This window comes from Bos indicus, chromosome X, assembly GCF_029378745.1.
Source record: "Bos indicus isolate NIAB-ARS_2022 breed Sahiwal x Tharparkar chromosome X, NIAB-ARS_B.indTharparkar_mat_pri_1.0, whole genome shotgun sequence".
In the NCBI taxonomy this organism is placed as follows: Eukaryota; Metazoa; Chordata; class Mammalia; order Artiodactyla; family Bovidae; genus Bos; species Bos indicus.
The window spans coordinates 130,835,215-130,850,787 of record NC_091789.1 but is presented as its reverse complement, the minus strand read 5'-3'; the positions used below and the strand labels follow the sequence as shown (position 1 = coordinate 130,850,787).

Here is a 15,573-nt window from a genome sequence, read left to right as displayed (position 1 = left end):
CGCCTGCCAATGCAGGAGACATAAGAGACATGGGTTTAATCCCTGGGTTGGGAAGATCCCCTGGAGAAGGACATGGCAACCTACTCCAGTATTCTTGCCTGGAGAATCCCATGAACAGAGAGAGGAGCCTGGTGGGCTAAAGTCCATGGGGTCACAAAGAGTCAGACACGACTGAGCAGCTGAGCACGCACACACTGTGAATCTATTAATCCCAATCTCCTAATTTATCCCCTCCCCCAACCCTGTTGTTTGAAAGGCAATCATTTTCCTCATTAACAATGAAATTACTCTATGCTCCCCAGAAAGTTCCTTCCAGAAGAGGACAGATAACTGGCTAATTAATGATGTGGACTCCGTGTCTCCCTAGTCCAGTCCTACCATATGTCATCCTGTCACATGATAATATCCCCAGGCACCACATACAGAGGTAAAAAAATGGATATGTTTATCTGTGGAATCAGGGAAACGGCTTTCCTCCTGAAGCAGTTGACTCGTGTCCTGGAAGGCAGACCAGGTGCTGAGCTTTGGCAGTTGTGCCGTTTGTCACTAGGCCTTTCTCTTCGGGGCAGAGACTCTGGTTGGTCCCAGGGACTTACTGGGGGGCTGGGAAGAGGGGACTTTCCTTCCCTGTGGGCTCCCTAGGATTACTTCCTTTGTCCAGTGCTCGCCATGTGCCCGTGCTGCTCAGACTCTAGGGAAATGGCTGCTGGGGCATCAGAGCAGACCTGTGGTTTAGACCCTCGGCAGGGCCTCAGTGCTCCCTGGTACCATCTGCCTCCTCTTTGTCCCCTCCTGCCCTGATTTGCCCATACCTCCTTGTGCCCTTGCCTCTTCCCCCGCGTCCTGAGGAGAGGGCTGTGTTTTCTGTCCCAGGCTGGCCTCTTTACCCTCCCTTCTCTGGAGCATGTTTTCCTTCATTCTTCCTCCCTTTGTGATCCAGGGCGCTCACTCTCCGGTGGTTTCTCATCAGCTTACGAACACACTGAAGTCTGTAGAGATTAACCCCAGACCTTCCTCCCGCCCTCCTCCTGCCTCTCCCTCCACTCACATCCTTGCTCAGTTTTCCTCTCAGGGGCAACTGTTGTTCCTCAGCCACGGGCACTGACTTTTGTCCCATCCTGGCTCAGTTCTCAGATGGCCCTTGGGCCACCCAGTCCAGTGGTCTCAGCTCAGTCCCTCCAGGCATAATGACCCTGCTGACCATGTTCTTTTCCTAGACACTCTTGTCTTCACTTCCATTTCCGGGACACTTCTGGGACCTTCCAATTTCCCGTTGCTCTCTGACCACTGCCGGGTTTTGTTGCTGGGTTTCTCTCCCTATCTCACCAGCCTTGCTCTGTGCTCTGCCTTCCACACACCCTACACTCCAGGCACACGGAGTCTGTCCTTTGTACTTTGTACATGGAGTCCGCTTTGTCCCTTTGCTCCAGTTGTCCTCTGAGCTTGGAATGCCCTTCCTCTGAGCTTCTTGGTCAGGGCCCCCTGAGGAGCCAGCCTGGACATGCCCTCTCTCCCTGGGGCATGATTCAACACACCCTGCGCCCTCCTCAGATGCAGATACTCATTGCATAGGGACCTCCTTTTCAACTCCCTTCTCTTGGCAGCCTGATTGTGGGTGTGTTCCTAGCTAGAGTGAAGTGCTGCAGGCCATGGCCATGTCTCATCCATCTTTGCACCCCCAGCACAGTCCCTGGTACATCTGTGGTGCTCCTTGAGTGCTGGCGGAACAAGAGAATGCTTTTATAGAGTATGATGGGGAGGGAGCCTACGATGGAAGCCTTTGTCTGCAGGGGCTCTTCCCAACACATGGGGAAAGGAGCCATTTACCTAGATAGCATTACCTAGATAATTGCACAACACACTTCTGTCTTGTGGAATTAATTGTTCTTATCATTTAGATGTAAGGGTGATATTTTGGCCTGAATGATACTGTCCTTCGTATCCAGTTTGTTGGCTTTCTGTTGGTATTTTGACCTCTGAGTCCCTCACACACCTCTTTATTGAAGGAGATGCTTGCTGCTGCTGCTGCTAAGTCGCTTCAGTCGTGTCTGACTCTGTGCAACCCCATAGACGGCAGCCCACCAGGCTGCCCCGTCCCTGGGATTCTCCAGGCAAGAACACTGGAGTGGGTTGCCATTTCCTTCTCCAATGCATGAAAGTGAAAAGTGAAAGTGAAGTCGCTCAGTCGTGTCCGACGCTGAGCGACCCCATGGACTGCAGCCTACTAGGCTCCTCCATCCATGGTATTTTCCAGGAAAGAGTACTGGAGTGGGGTGCCATTGCCTTCTCCAAGGAGATGCTCATGATATGCTAAATTACTCCAAACCATCTTTGCCTTACAGCCCAACAAAATCTCAGTGAAAGATGGAAGGAATCACTCTTTGACTTGTTTCAAAAATGACTAAGATCCAAGGACTTCCCTGGTGATCCAGGGGTTGGGACTCTGTGCTTCCACCACGGGGGACATGGGTTCAATCCCTGGTGGGCGAACTAAGATTCCACATGCCATGGGGCACGGCCAAAAAACAAAAACAAAAACCCAAATGACTATGATCTGAATGAAAGATCTTTGAAATTATATCTAAAATTTGCATTTTTCTTGCAGTACTTTATAACAGGCAAGAACTCAAAAGTTCTAACTGCTCTTTTGGCAAATGTATAATGGAAAGTATTCTTGGCTATCCACAGTGCTGGTCATTTTCCCGAGCTGAGGTTTTCCATCAGTGTCACAGGATTTCAAATCAAACCAGAAATCAAAATAGTCATTGCTGGGGTTTTTAAAATACTCAGCCCGCCCAGATTATATCCATTTGGATTACATAAAAAGACAGCTGGGGCAAAGGTAATTACTTCTATCCTCTTAGAGGGTCAGGTGGTTTTCCTGATGCTAAATGTGGAGCTGTCCATGGTGGAGGGGGTGGTACAGTACATTACCTTGATTCCTTAGCTTCTCCACCCATCTCCCTCCATCTGACCACCTTCCATAAACTTCCGTAAGCCTATTGCTGCCTGAGAACCTTGGAGTGAAGAAGTGTTTGAGGAAGGCATGGGCTGGAACTGGTATTGTAGCTAAAGGTAGGTGCAGAAGTAGGCCAAAAAGTTTGTTCGGGTTTTTCCGTACAATGCAACAGAGAAACTCCAACGAACTTTTTGACCAACCCAATAGATTTTTTAATGGCATAGTTTATTTCCTGCTATTTTACTGTCTACCATTGGGGAAGGAAATGGCAACCCACTCCAGTATTCTTGCCTGAAGAATCCCATGGACAGAGGAGCCTGGCAGGCTATAGTCCATGGGGTCGCAGAGTCAGACATGACTGAGTGACTAACACACAGACTAACACAACACACACTGTCTACCATACATCTCATCTATAGGGATTTCACTACACCCATGCATGCCTCCCTCCATGCATTAAAGCCTCAACTGTAGTAGAGTGAGTTACCATGCTTTCCATAGGGACTTCAGGAAGCCGAATACACGCTCCACTTTGTTTGAGCTGCCCCTGTTGCTGGCGTCTGCCACCAGAGCCCTCTTCCCCGCTCCCTGGGGGCCGCCGGAACTCCACCCATGTTGGTCCAGCATCCTCCCCCTCAGCCTGCGGCCGCTGCTGCCTTTTCCCAGTACTCAGGGACCTTCAGACTCTGAGCGTAGCACAGGCTCTTGAGGGTCAGTTGCCCAGTCTTCTGCCCCCTCTCTGGCATCACTGTCAGCCCTGGGTAGAACTGATGCTTGCACATCTCCCATGAGGGGGAGTGCCCTCTCTCCTGAGGCAGCCCATTCCATCTGTGGAAGCTTTTGATTCTTGTGGGTTAACGCATGAACTGCTGAGTGGATCCACAAGGCTGGAACTGTTGGTGGGGAAATGGGATATGAATATGAATAATACAGGGCCCTCACCTTCAAAAGAGAACACAGCCAGATGTAAATAATTACACCAAAGTATTAGAAGTCTGTGGGTGAGGCGTGTCCAAAGGTGGGAGTATATGAAGAAGTGTAGGGTATTTGGAGAAAATCAACGATGTTCATGTGGTGAAGGGTGTGTGGAGGTGACAGCAGAGAGAGACTGGCAGGTGGTGGGACTGGTGGCTTAGGCTTAACTCTGTGTGTCACGTGGAGCCAGACGCTCCTCTGAGGCAGGGAGTGCCAGGAGCAGGTGTGGCAAAGGACCAGCTAGGGAGGGGGAGAGTAATTTCTGTAACCAAACTTTGTTTTTGTTCAGTCGCTCAGTTGTGTCTGACTCTTTGTGACCCCATGGACTGCAGCACACCAGGCTTCCCTGTCCTTCACCAACTCCCAGTGTTTGCTCAAACTCATGTCCATTGAGTCAGTGATCCCATCCAACCACCTTGTCCTTTGCCATCCCCTTCTCCTGCCTTAAATGTTTCCCAGCATCAGGGTCTTTTGCAAATGAGTCAACTTTTTGCATCAGGTGGCCACAGTATTGGAGCTTCAGCATCAGTCCTTCCAGTGAATATTCAGGGTTCATTTCCTTTAGGATTGACTCGCTTGATCTCCTTGCAGTCCAAGGGACTCTCAAGAGTCTTCTCCAACACCACAGTTCAAAAGCATCAATTCTTCAGAGCTTAGCTTTCTTTATGGTCCAACTCTCACATCCATACATGACTACTGGAAAAACCATAGCTTTGACTATACGAACCTTTGTTGGTAACCAAACTTAGGATCTCCTATCTCCACAGATGACAGAAAAGCCACTCTTGACTCTTAAGTAATTCAGACACCTCAAGATTTGCACTCAGACTATGTGGACTCAACTTTTGGCCTTCTCCTCCTGCTGTGATTTGAGTGTTGACTTGAGTGGGGTGAGGGTCTGGCTCTGCTGACCTTTGGTCATGGTATTTTGAGACCTGCTTAGCCCCATCATCCCTGGCTAGCAGATCCTCAGCACTGCCCTCTGACACTCAGCCTCCCGCTCTATCTGTTTGCAGCCACCTCCCACTTTGGCTTGTCCTTGCCACAGCCTCAGCCATGGGATTCACTTCCCCATACTGTAGTCAGGCTGGTCTCAGGTCCTGGCTCCCTTCAGTGTTCCTTGAGAGGGTCTCTGGCCACATCAGAATTGCCCTCTGCTGTCTACTGGAGGGCCTTGGGGGGAGCCGCATTAGGCCCTAAGGAACGCTCTCCCCAGGCCCTGCATGTTGGCATGAGGTCTCTGTAGGGTCATTTCCTCCCAGAGTCCCTCGAGGTGAACAAGGCACTAGCCCCTCTACTCTGGGCTTTCTACGGTGGTCTCTTCCTTGCCTCTGTCCCCGGGGGTTGAACCTACATCAGGGCGAGACACAGGCCCTGCCCATAGTCTCTTGCTCCTGCTCCTTACCTCCTGATCCCTCTCAGCATTTCCCTCAATCCCAGGAGGAACTTTTTTTCTTCCTGGAGGGCTTAGTTACTCTGCAGGACATGGAATTTTAATCCATTTCGAGTTTATATTTTTGCATGGTGTTAAAGAATGTTTGAATTTCATTTTTTTTTACATATAGGTGTCCAGTTTTCCCAGCACCATTTATTGACAAGAATGTCTTTTCTCCATTGTACAGTCTGCCCCCTTTGTGATAGAGTAATTGACCACAGGTGTGTGGGTTTATTTCTGAGTTTTCTATCCTGTTCCATTGATCTATATATCTGCTTTTGTGACAGTACTACCCTGTTTTGATGACTGTAGCTTTCTAGTATAGTCTGAAGTCAGGAAGCTTGATTCCTCCAGCTCCATTTTTCTTTTTCAAGATTGCTTTGAGAATTTGGAGTCTTTTGTGTCTCCATCCAAATTTAAAATTTCTGTTGTAGTTCTAGTAAAAATGCCATTTGTACTTTGATAGGGATTTTATTGAATCTGTAGAGGGCATTGGGTAGTATAAGCATTTTGACAGTATTGGTTCTTTCTATTAAAAAACAGGTATATCTTTCATCTGTTTATGTCATCTTCGATTTCACCAGATTCTTGTCTTTGATAACACTTGTGACTTCTTTATGGCCTTGTATTGGTACATTCAAATATATCTTTGAGGACTTTAAGGAAGTTCCATGAGAACTTGGCACCCTCTGTGCTTGTTTGTTTCTTCTCAGTCCCAGTAGAGTACAGATGAAAAGGCCTTTGTGTGGTGAAACCACCATTGAGAGTAGATTGCTCTTAGAAGGTGCTCTCATCGAGCACCCCCTGGGCATGTCTTTAGATCAGAGACAATAAAAATACTGCATCCTTCTTCTTTTCCTTTGCTATAACATGATGCAGAACTCCCTGGGGAAGAAGGGGAGTTGCTGTGATCTCACAAATTCTTTGACTTGACTGCTATGCTCCATTCACTTACTCATTTAATTTGCATGTATTGAGAACTTTCCATGTGCTAGACACTGGGGCACTGAACTGGGTGCTGGACACATAAAGATGATCAAGACACAGCCTGTGCTTTCAGAGTGCTCCCTTTCCACAAGGAAATGGATACTGAAAATTCTTTTGTTAATGGCAGTCAAATTTATATTTTAATGGCTGTGGATTCTGCCTGGTGACATCAGGAAAGACTTCCCAGAGGCATAGCCTTAAGACTGGACCCTGTACAATGAGGAGGTACTCTGCAGCTGCTGTGGGCAGGGAAGGGGTTTCCGGGGCAGGAAAGAAGGGCTTGAAATGAGCAAATGCTGAGAGCCAGGTGAGTGCCTGGTGCATCCAGGGAACAGGTCCAGTATGACAAACATGCAGTGTCTGTGGCAGGTAGGGAGTGCCTGGACTTGAGCCTGGTAGAGTCGGCTGGGGCCAGATGTGAAAGCCACCTTGACCTAGGAGCTGCCACTTTGTCCTGGACAGGAGAGTCATTCAAGAAAATGGGTCACCTGAGATCATCTTAGTTGTTTTTTCTTCATCCTGTCTTTTCTATTCGAACAGGGATGTTTGTTCCAACACAGAGAACAGAAGGCATCTCAACATCAGACATCATCACCAGGATTGTCTGTGACTATGATGTTTATGCCAGATGCAACCTCCAGAGAGGGTACACAGCCAAGGAACTGAATGTCAGCTTTATCCATGTAAGTGTGCCACCCCACACCTCTGAGGACCAGCGTGTCACGCTACTGCTGGCACTGTTTACAAATCACTTACTTTACACCACTCGATATTCTTGATGTTTGACATTTATTGTCTCATTCAGTCCACACAACAGCCCAACGATGTATTATTATCCCCATTTTATAGATGGAGAAACCAACGTCCAAATGGGTAATGTAATTTGACCAAGACATACAGGTAGTGAGTGAACATCACATTTTTTAAGGGAGCTGCCTCACCTCCCTTTCCACACCCCAACCTCCCCATTTAGAGTTCTCAGACTTGGGTGAAGGGTTTCTGAGAGATCTGCCCTCATAAAAGGCAAGAGTTGTCTTCTGCTCCAAGGGAAGAAAGGAGCACAGAGGCTCTACAAAGCTAAACTCAGAGAAAGTGTGTTCTTATTTTAACGGTTTACAATTTTCATTTTATTAAGGCCTTACAGATGCTCATTAGAAACTTTAACAGCTGCTTTTTTTTTTTTTTTTTGTCCCGAGAAATTACAGCCACTTAAAAAAAGCCCAAAGTCTTTGGCTTCCTCTTGTATTTCTGCTGTATTCTCACAGAGCTGCTGTTAGTTTAATAATAGAGCACCCATTAAAACAATCTTTAAAAACAAGTTGTTAAAAAGCAAAGAGGGCAGCCCAGTTGCTAGAGGTGATGTTGGTGAGTCTGGATGACTATGTTTGCCTGAACTCCAAGGAGCTGATTGAGGTGAGCAAAATAAGAGCTCTCCACACATACAGAATTTCCACCACCCGGGCTTCCCTCGTAGCTAAGTGAGTAAAGAATCTGCCTGCAATGTAGGAGACCAGGGTTTAATCCCTGGGGTGGGAAGGTCCTCTGGAGAAGGAAATGGCAACCCACTCCAGTATTCTTGTCTGGAGAATCCCATGGACAGAGGAGCCTGGCAGGCTACAGTCCATGGGGTCGCAAGAGTTGGACATGACTTAGAGACTAAACCACCCCTCAAATAGATATGGTGATTTTTCTACAAAACTAGATGTTTTTAATTATATGAAGCCACAGTTATTCAGAAGTTTATACAAATTGGTCATTGGCTTCCAAATGAGGCAGGGCTCTTTCAGTAATCGTAAGTCAGCTATGATCAGTTGTCCTCAGGAGGCAGGGAGTGTTGGGAGTCTGGGCTCTGTGGCTTCGTACAGACTGGGCAACAAAATGGAAAATGTCAGGTTCAAGTGGCAAACAGAACAAGTGGCTGAGAAGAATTCAGTCAAAGTGATTAGTTGGTATCTTACAGAGCATAAAGCCCTGGTTATTTCAATAAATTAAACTGCCTGTTCTTTTAAATTGAATTCAGTCACCCATCCAGGCATGCCGAGCCATTTCTGAAAGTTATTGCTCGCACTCTTTCAACGGCCTGTGATAAGCCACTTAGCTCAGGGAACCGTGTAGTCCGTGTGGATGTGCCCGTTGCCTTTCTGGGACCACAAACTGCGCTGTGGCACAGAGAGTGCATCACGTACTGGGTGAGTGTGTAGATGAATCACGGAACCTTGAGTGGCAGGAACCTGACGAGGGTCAGTCACCAGCCCGAGTCCCTGAATTTGTCAATAGAAAAATGAGGAAAGTTGAGTTCGGAGGGACCTGGCTCAAGTGCCTCAAGCAAAGTAGAGGCAGAAGCAGTAGCAGCCTCCCCGCCTTGTGCCCCCTGGTCCAGAGCCCAGTCTGGTGCTCCGAGCAGCTCCTGAGAGCAGTGGAGAGTCGCCGTGTATTATATACAGCTGGCTGGCAGCACGGATGGCTCACTCCTCGCCCTGAGGCTGCAGGGATGTTTGTGAAGTCTAGATCAGGGACTCCGGACCCAGGTTTGTAATACTGTATGTGGCTCCAAAGATTCTGAAATATGAAATGGACTTCAATTCCATATACTGAAGAAAGGTGAGAAATCTTATTACCCCTTCAGGAGGAAACGTATTATGGTTTCATGGAGGAAAAGAGCCTTTGTTTCATGTTGTCTTCATGGTTTTGATTCCACTTTCACCAGATAACGTGATTAAATGCTTCTGTTGCTTACAAGTAATCAAACAGCCAACACACACTGAGCGTCTACTAAATGCCAGGCATTGTGCCAAGTACTTTACATGCATTATCTGATCTAACTGTTACAGCAACCCTGTAGGGTAGGGACAGTAACTATCCCTATTTTACAGATGAGAAAACTGAGGTTTAGAGATGGCAGGTGAGCTGCCCAGCATCTGATGCCTTCTAGGCACAGAGGTATAGCAGTGCTGCATCAAGGCTATGAACAAAGTCCCAGTCCAGAGAAGCTATCAGAACAAAAATTTTCTTCATTACCAAGGAAACTGTTGTGGTTCCATTAGCTTAATGGGAAATATCATGACAGTGACAATTTCAGTGTAATACATGGGTGCTAAGGCCCAGCCAGTGGCTCACTTATTTCAACCAATATTGGTTTTAACAATGTCTCAGTAAAATAGAGAACTCGGGCTGCTTCTGACTGGCCATTCTGTGTATAGTTCATATTTTTGTCTAAGTGTCAGGAGAACTGAGGGGATGCATTCACCTAGTATCTATCCAAAATAAACAGCAAATGGATACTTTTGGTTCTTCTCTTGTATAAGTGAATTCAACTTTATTTATAAGGAAGAGAACATTACAACCACTTGTACTTCACTATACCCATTCAAATAGACTAATCAGAAGTGACTTTTCTTACAAGAGATGGGCCTTCTCATCAATCCAGCCCTTGGAAACTAGCATCCTGACTCTTCAGGTTAAGAACATGCACAAGTTGAAATAAAATCTGACCATTCTGTGAATGACTAATCTCTCCCAAGCACTTTTGGGTAAATCTCTTTCTTTTTTTAAAAAATTTTTTTAAAATTTTATTTTATTTTTAAACTTTACATTATTGTATTAATTTTGCCAAATATCGAAATGAATCCACCACAGGTATACCTGTGTTCCCCATCCTGAACCCTCCTCCCTCCTCCCTCCCCGTACCCTCCCTCTGGGTCGTCCCAGTGCACCAGCCCCAAGCATCCAGTATTGTGCATCGAACCTGGACTGGCGACTCATTTCATACATGATATTATACATGTTTCAGTGCCATTCTCCCAAATCTCCCCACCCTCTCCCTCTCCCACAGAGTCCATAAGACTGATCTATACATCAGTGTCTCTTTTGCTGTCTCGTACACAGGGTTATTGTTGCCATCTTTCTAAATTCCATATATATGCGTTAGTATACTGTATTGGTATACTCTTTCTTTCTCCTTTAATTTTTGACCAGGAGAAGAAGTACCACTTCCAAAACCAGGTAGACAAGATGAAGGAAAAGGTCAAAAACATGGAAGAAAGATCAAAGGAATTTCTTAGCACAGTGGAAGAAGAGAGTCATGATCTAATTCAGAAGTGGGAAGAGAAATTGAGGGAATTCATTGGTAACTTCTAGAACTGTTTGCACCTGATGGAGCATGGGTATGTAATTATTTCACTTCTTCTTACAATAGTGGGTGTTTTCAGTTTATCCTCCTTTCCAAGGAACTACTCAAGGGTGTCCTTTATCAGTCCAATATGTGACCTCCACTTTGGGCATTAGCCCAAATGACTTCAAGTCTATGCACTTATTTAGTTTCTGCTTTTCCTTTCTATATGGCACCCAGGAGTGCTCAAAACCAACTCTGTTCTCTATTTCTATTTCTTGTTTGAAGCCATTTGGTAGTCACTGAATGTCTATTACTGAAAAGGTTGGTTTCATAGCCCAATCTCCCAGTTGGAGGATGCACAGCTTGGGGGTAAGGGTGAAGTGGGTGATTGGCATCATGGACCTTGCGTTCTGAAACAAGGCTAGTGCCTCTTGGATGGACTAGAGGAGGAGGATGCAGAAGAAGTGTAGCTGCCTGGATCACTTTTTATTGTTAGGAACTCCTGTTTCATTGGTTGGAACAGAGAGAGAAGAGGTGAGACTTTGTACTCATCATGCCCTGATTTGCCCCTGTTTTTTCCATGATATATATGTGCTGGGATAAGGCATAAAAGTCTTAGGGGACTGGGGCCATGATCTGAATCTTAAAACTGAGACAGAAAATGCAGACAGGATTACTTGCCTAAATTCTATATAGAATTCTGAGTGAAAATTACAGACAGAGAAAATAAAATTCTGGAAACCACCTTGTACTCCACTGGTATTTCTATTGTGTGTGTACTTCCAGAGTAAATAACCAGTATTATCAGCAGAATTAATCAAGAGGGTTCTATGGAAGACTTTATTTAAAAAAATTGATGTGTAGTTAATTTACAATGTTGTGTTAATTTCTGTAGTATAGCAAAATATATATATATATATATATATATATATATATATATATATATATATATGTATAATATAGACATAAACACATTTTTTAATACTCTTTTCCATTATGGTTATCTTAGGATATGGAGTATTGTTCTCTGTGCTATATACAGTAGAACATGTTTATCCATTTTATGCCTAAAAGCTTACATCAGCTAACCCCAACCTCCCACTCTATCCCTCCCCCAACCCCCTCCTCCCTTGGAAATCACCAATCTATTCTCTCTGTGATTCTGTTTCATGGATAGCTTCATTTGTGTCATATTTTAGATTCCACGTATATCATATGGTATTTGTCTTTCTGACTTCACTTAGTATAAGTGCTAAGTCCATCCATGTTGATGAAAGTGGTGTTATTTCATTTTTGTTTATGGCTGAGTAGTATTTTATTGTATATATACACACTCACACACACACATACCATGCCTTCTTTATCCACTCTTATTTTGATGGACATTTAGGTTGTTGTCATGACTTAGCGATTGTGAATAGTGCTGCTAGGAACACGGGGGTGCATCTATCTTTTTGAATTATAATTTTGTCTGGATATATGCCCAGGACCATGGGCTGGACCATGTATGGTAAGTGTTAGTTTTCTGAGGAAATGCCAAACTGTTTTCCACAGTGGCTGCACCAACTTAAATTCCCAGGAACAGTGTAAGAGGGTTTCTTTTTCTTCACACCTCCTTCAGTGTTTGTTATTTGTAGACTTTTTAGTGATGGCCATTCTGACTGGTGGGAAGTGCTACCTTATTGTAGTTTTGATTTGCATTTCTCTAATAATTAGTGATTGCCTCTTGACCATCTGTATATCCTTTATGGAGAAATGTCTATTTAAGTCTTCTTCCCATTTTTGGATTTTTTTGTTGTTACTGAGGTTGTATTAGCTATTGGCATATTTTGGAAAGTAAGCCCTTGTTGGTCTCATCATTTGAAAATATTTTCTCCTACTCTGTAGGTTGTCTTTTCATTTTATGCTTTCCTTTGTTGTGCAGAAGCTTATAAATTTGAATAGGTCTCATTTGCTTATTTTGATTGCCTTAGGAAACTGACCTAGGAAAACACTGGTATGATTTCTGTCAGAATATTTGGCCCATGACCTCTTCTAGGAGTTCTAAGGTGTAGTGCCTTATGTTTAAGTCTATAACCCATTTTGAGTTTATACTTGTGTATGGTGAGAGGGGGTGATTGTTCCAAATTCATTGATTTGCATGTGGTTTTCCAACATTCCCAGCACCACTTGCTGACGAGACTGTCTTTTCCCCACTGATTTTCAACAAAGGAGGCAAGAATACACTATTGATTATATATATGTGGATTTATTTCTGGGCTTTCTATATTCTGTGCTGTTGATCCATATGTCTGTTTTTGTACCAATATCACTCTGTTTTGATTACTGTAGCTTTATAGTATTGTCTGAAGTCTGGGAGGGTGCTGCATGCTGCTTTGTTCTTTTTCTGTAGGGCTGCTTTGGGAAATCTGAGGCTTTTGTGGTTCCACATAAATTTTAAGAGTATTCTATGAAAAATGTCATGGGTAATTTGATAGGGATTACATTAAATCTGTAGATTGCTTTGGGTAGTTTGGTCATTTTAACAATACTAATTCTTTCAATCCAAGAGCATGGGATATCTGAAAGAGATAGTTTTAAAGATAGCTTTCCTTTTAGAACCAAAAGAAATGATTCCATTTGATTTCCCTGATTTTTAGTAGCCTAGATTTCCTAGTACAACATGAGAAGTCTCTAACAAAATTGACTTTGGCTGAATTATTTTATTGATGGGTTGTCCCTCCTGCCTCTCTGCTCACTGGAGCTGGTTCATAAGATTGTCTAAAAGTAAAACAAGTAAAAGAACAACACTTGAGAAGTTAGAAGAGATGCTTTGCTAAAAGCCTAGCAGCCTCTAAGTGATTATAGAGGTGCCAGTCATAGGCCAACTGTGTCTTATTGGCTGAAGCTGAGAGGGGTTGGAGGGCTTGCAAGGGTCAACTTAAGCCTTCGATGACTTCTAGAGAGAGTTTGCAAGAGCAGAGGAGCCAAGGGTCGGGTTCCTTTTCATTTACCCTGGGTTTCACAGCTCGGATCACATTCTCTGGGATTCCATGGTCTCTGTAACAAGTTTGAAATTTCTCATTAATCTAGTGTGTACTTTAATAGTTAACATTTTTCACAACTAATTTTCAGGCTCTGAGGAAAGAACTAGTGGTTTTTTTAAAATGAAAAACCAGGTAGGCATTAATTTGTTTACAGGGGTTCAGAAATGTCTCTGCTGAGAAGTGTGGGCGGTGTATACACCTCAAGTGGGAGGCTGTTTTTTCCCACTGGGAGTGAGCAAAGGCAGGGAAAGGGTATCATGTCATAGCAAGTTGACACACACGAGTCGTTCTGTGCTCCCAGTGTAGGTGGAATAGTAGCTGGAATTGTTCTAGGGGAACTTGGTGACAGTGAATGAGGTGATTTTTAAGAAATAAAACCCAGCTAAGATCCTGGAGGTTTTTCTTTTTAAAACTCGCTATTAGTGTCAAAACTGTTATTAACATTAATTTACTGAATCAGACTTAGATGTTGCTTTTTTCCTGTTGACATTAAAAGTACAGGAACTGTTACAAGGATGTTAAATGCTGAGATAAGTAATTTGCTTTTCATGAATGTGCTATTATTATAATAGTATGTTATTTGTGCATTTGGGACTGGAACTCATTTCTTAAAATAGAGAATCTGCATTATCTGCCACTATAGTACTGATACAAATAACCCACACCTGGAAAGGTAGAAAATACAAGGATTTAGGGTACAAAGTTTGGTAAAACAGGTTTAGCTCTTAGTGGGTATGCAATAAATGTTTCTAGATTGCTTTAATGGATGTGTAGTGAAGACCTTGCAGCATTTGTGAAGGATATGGTAAGGGCTGAATCCTCCATTTTAGAAGAGGCAGAGGAACCAGAGATCAAATGGCCAACATCCACTGGATCATCGAAAAAGCAAGAGAGTTCCAGAAAAACATCTATTTTGCTTTATTGACTATGCCAAAGCCTTTGACTGGGTAGATCACAATAAACTGTGGAAAATTCTGAAAGAGATGGGAATACCAGACCACCTGACCTGCCTCTTGAGAAACCTATACGCAGGTCAGGAAGCAACAGTTAGAACTGGACATGGAACAACGGACTGGTTCCAAATAGGAAAAGGAGTACGTCAAGGCTGTATACTGTCACCCTGCTTATTTAACTTATATGCAGAGGACATCATGAGAATCGCTGGGCTGGAAGAAGCACAAGCTGGAATCAAGATTGCTGGGAGAAATATCAGTAACCTCAGATATGCCGATGACACCACCCTTATGGCAGAAAGTGAAGAGGAACTAAAAAGCCTCTTGATGAAAGCAAAAGAGGAGAATGAAAACAGTTGGGTTAAAGCTCAACATTCAGAAAACTAAGATCATGCCATCACTTCATGGCAAATAGATGGGGAAACAGTGTCAGACTTTATTTTTTGGGGCTCCAAATTCACTGCAGATGGTGATTGCATCCATGAAATTAAAAGACACTTGCTCCTTGGAAGAAAAGTTATTACCAACCTAGACAGCTCATTAAAAAGCAAAGACATTACTTTGCCAAAAAAGGTCCATCTGGTCAAAGCTATGGTTTTTCCAGTAGTCAGGTATGGATGTGAGAGTGGACTATAAAGAAAGCTGAGTGCCGAAGAATTGATGCTTTTGAACTGTGGTGTTGGAGAGGACTCTTGAGAGTCCCTTGGACAGCAAGGAGATCCAACCAGTCCATCCTAAAGGAAATCAATCCTGAATATTTATTGGAAGGACTGATGCTGAAGCTGAAACTCCAATACTTTTGCCACCTGATGCGAAGAACTGACTCATTTGAAAAGACCCTGATGCTGGGAAAGATTGAAGGCGGGAGGAGAAGGGGATGACGGAGGATGAGATGATTGGATGGCATTACCAACTCAATGGACATGAATTTGAGTAAGCTCTGGGAGTTGGTAATGGACAGGGAGGCCTGGCGTGCTGCAGTCCATAGGGTCGCAAAGAGTTGGACACGACTGAGCAACTGAACTGAACTTATGGACTCCATAAAGTGTACCTTGTTGCTCCTTAAAGCTGCAGGGTCACATCTGACTTTATGTACATCATTCTCAATTATTATATGTCAGTCAAAG

The 15,573-nt window shown here is 44.1% G+C and overlaps 1 protein-coding gene across 1 annotated transcript; it reads left to right on the top strand.

Moving 5' to 3' along the window:
* Positions 1-288: 288 nt before the first annotated feature.
* On the top strand, positions 289-11,298 carry LOC139181238 (choline-phosphate cytidylyltransferase B-like). Its single transcript, XM_070784141.1, has 3 exons — positions 289-427; positions 6,897-7,039; positions 10,332-11,298. Exons 1-3 carry the CDS (start codon positions 382-384, stop codon positions 10,491-10,493), a joined length of 351 nt encoding a protein of 116 aa, XP_070640242.1. The 5' UTR covers positions 289-381; the 3' UTR covers positions 10,494-11,298.
* The last annotated feature ends 4,275 nt before the right edge of the window (positions 11,299-15,573 follow it).

What these genes read in the sequence shown, in the direction of transcription:
- LOC139181238 (XM_070784141.1), top strand. Translation starts at nt 382, where the DNA reads ATGTCATCCTGTCACATGATAATATCCCCAGGCACCACATACAGAG. An exon ending in CCCAGGCACCACATACAGAG is followed by an intron (nt 428 to 6,896) that starts GTAAAAAAATGG and finishes CTATTCGAACAG; the next exon opens with GGATGTTTGTTCCAACACAG. An exon ending in TGAATGTCAGCTTTATCCAT is followed by an intron (nt 7,040 to 10,331) that starts GTAAGTGTGCCA and finishes ATTTTTGACCAG; the next exon opens with GAGAAGAAGTACCACTTCCA.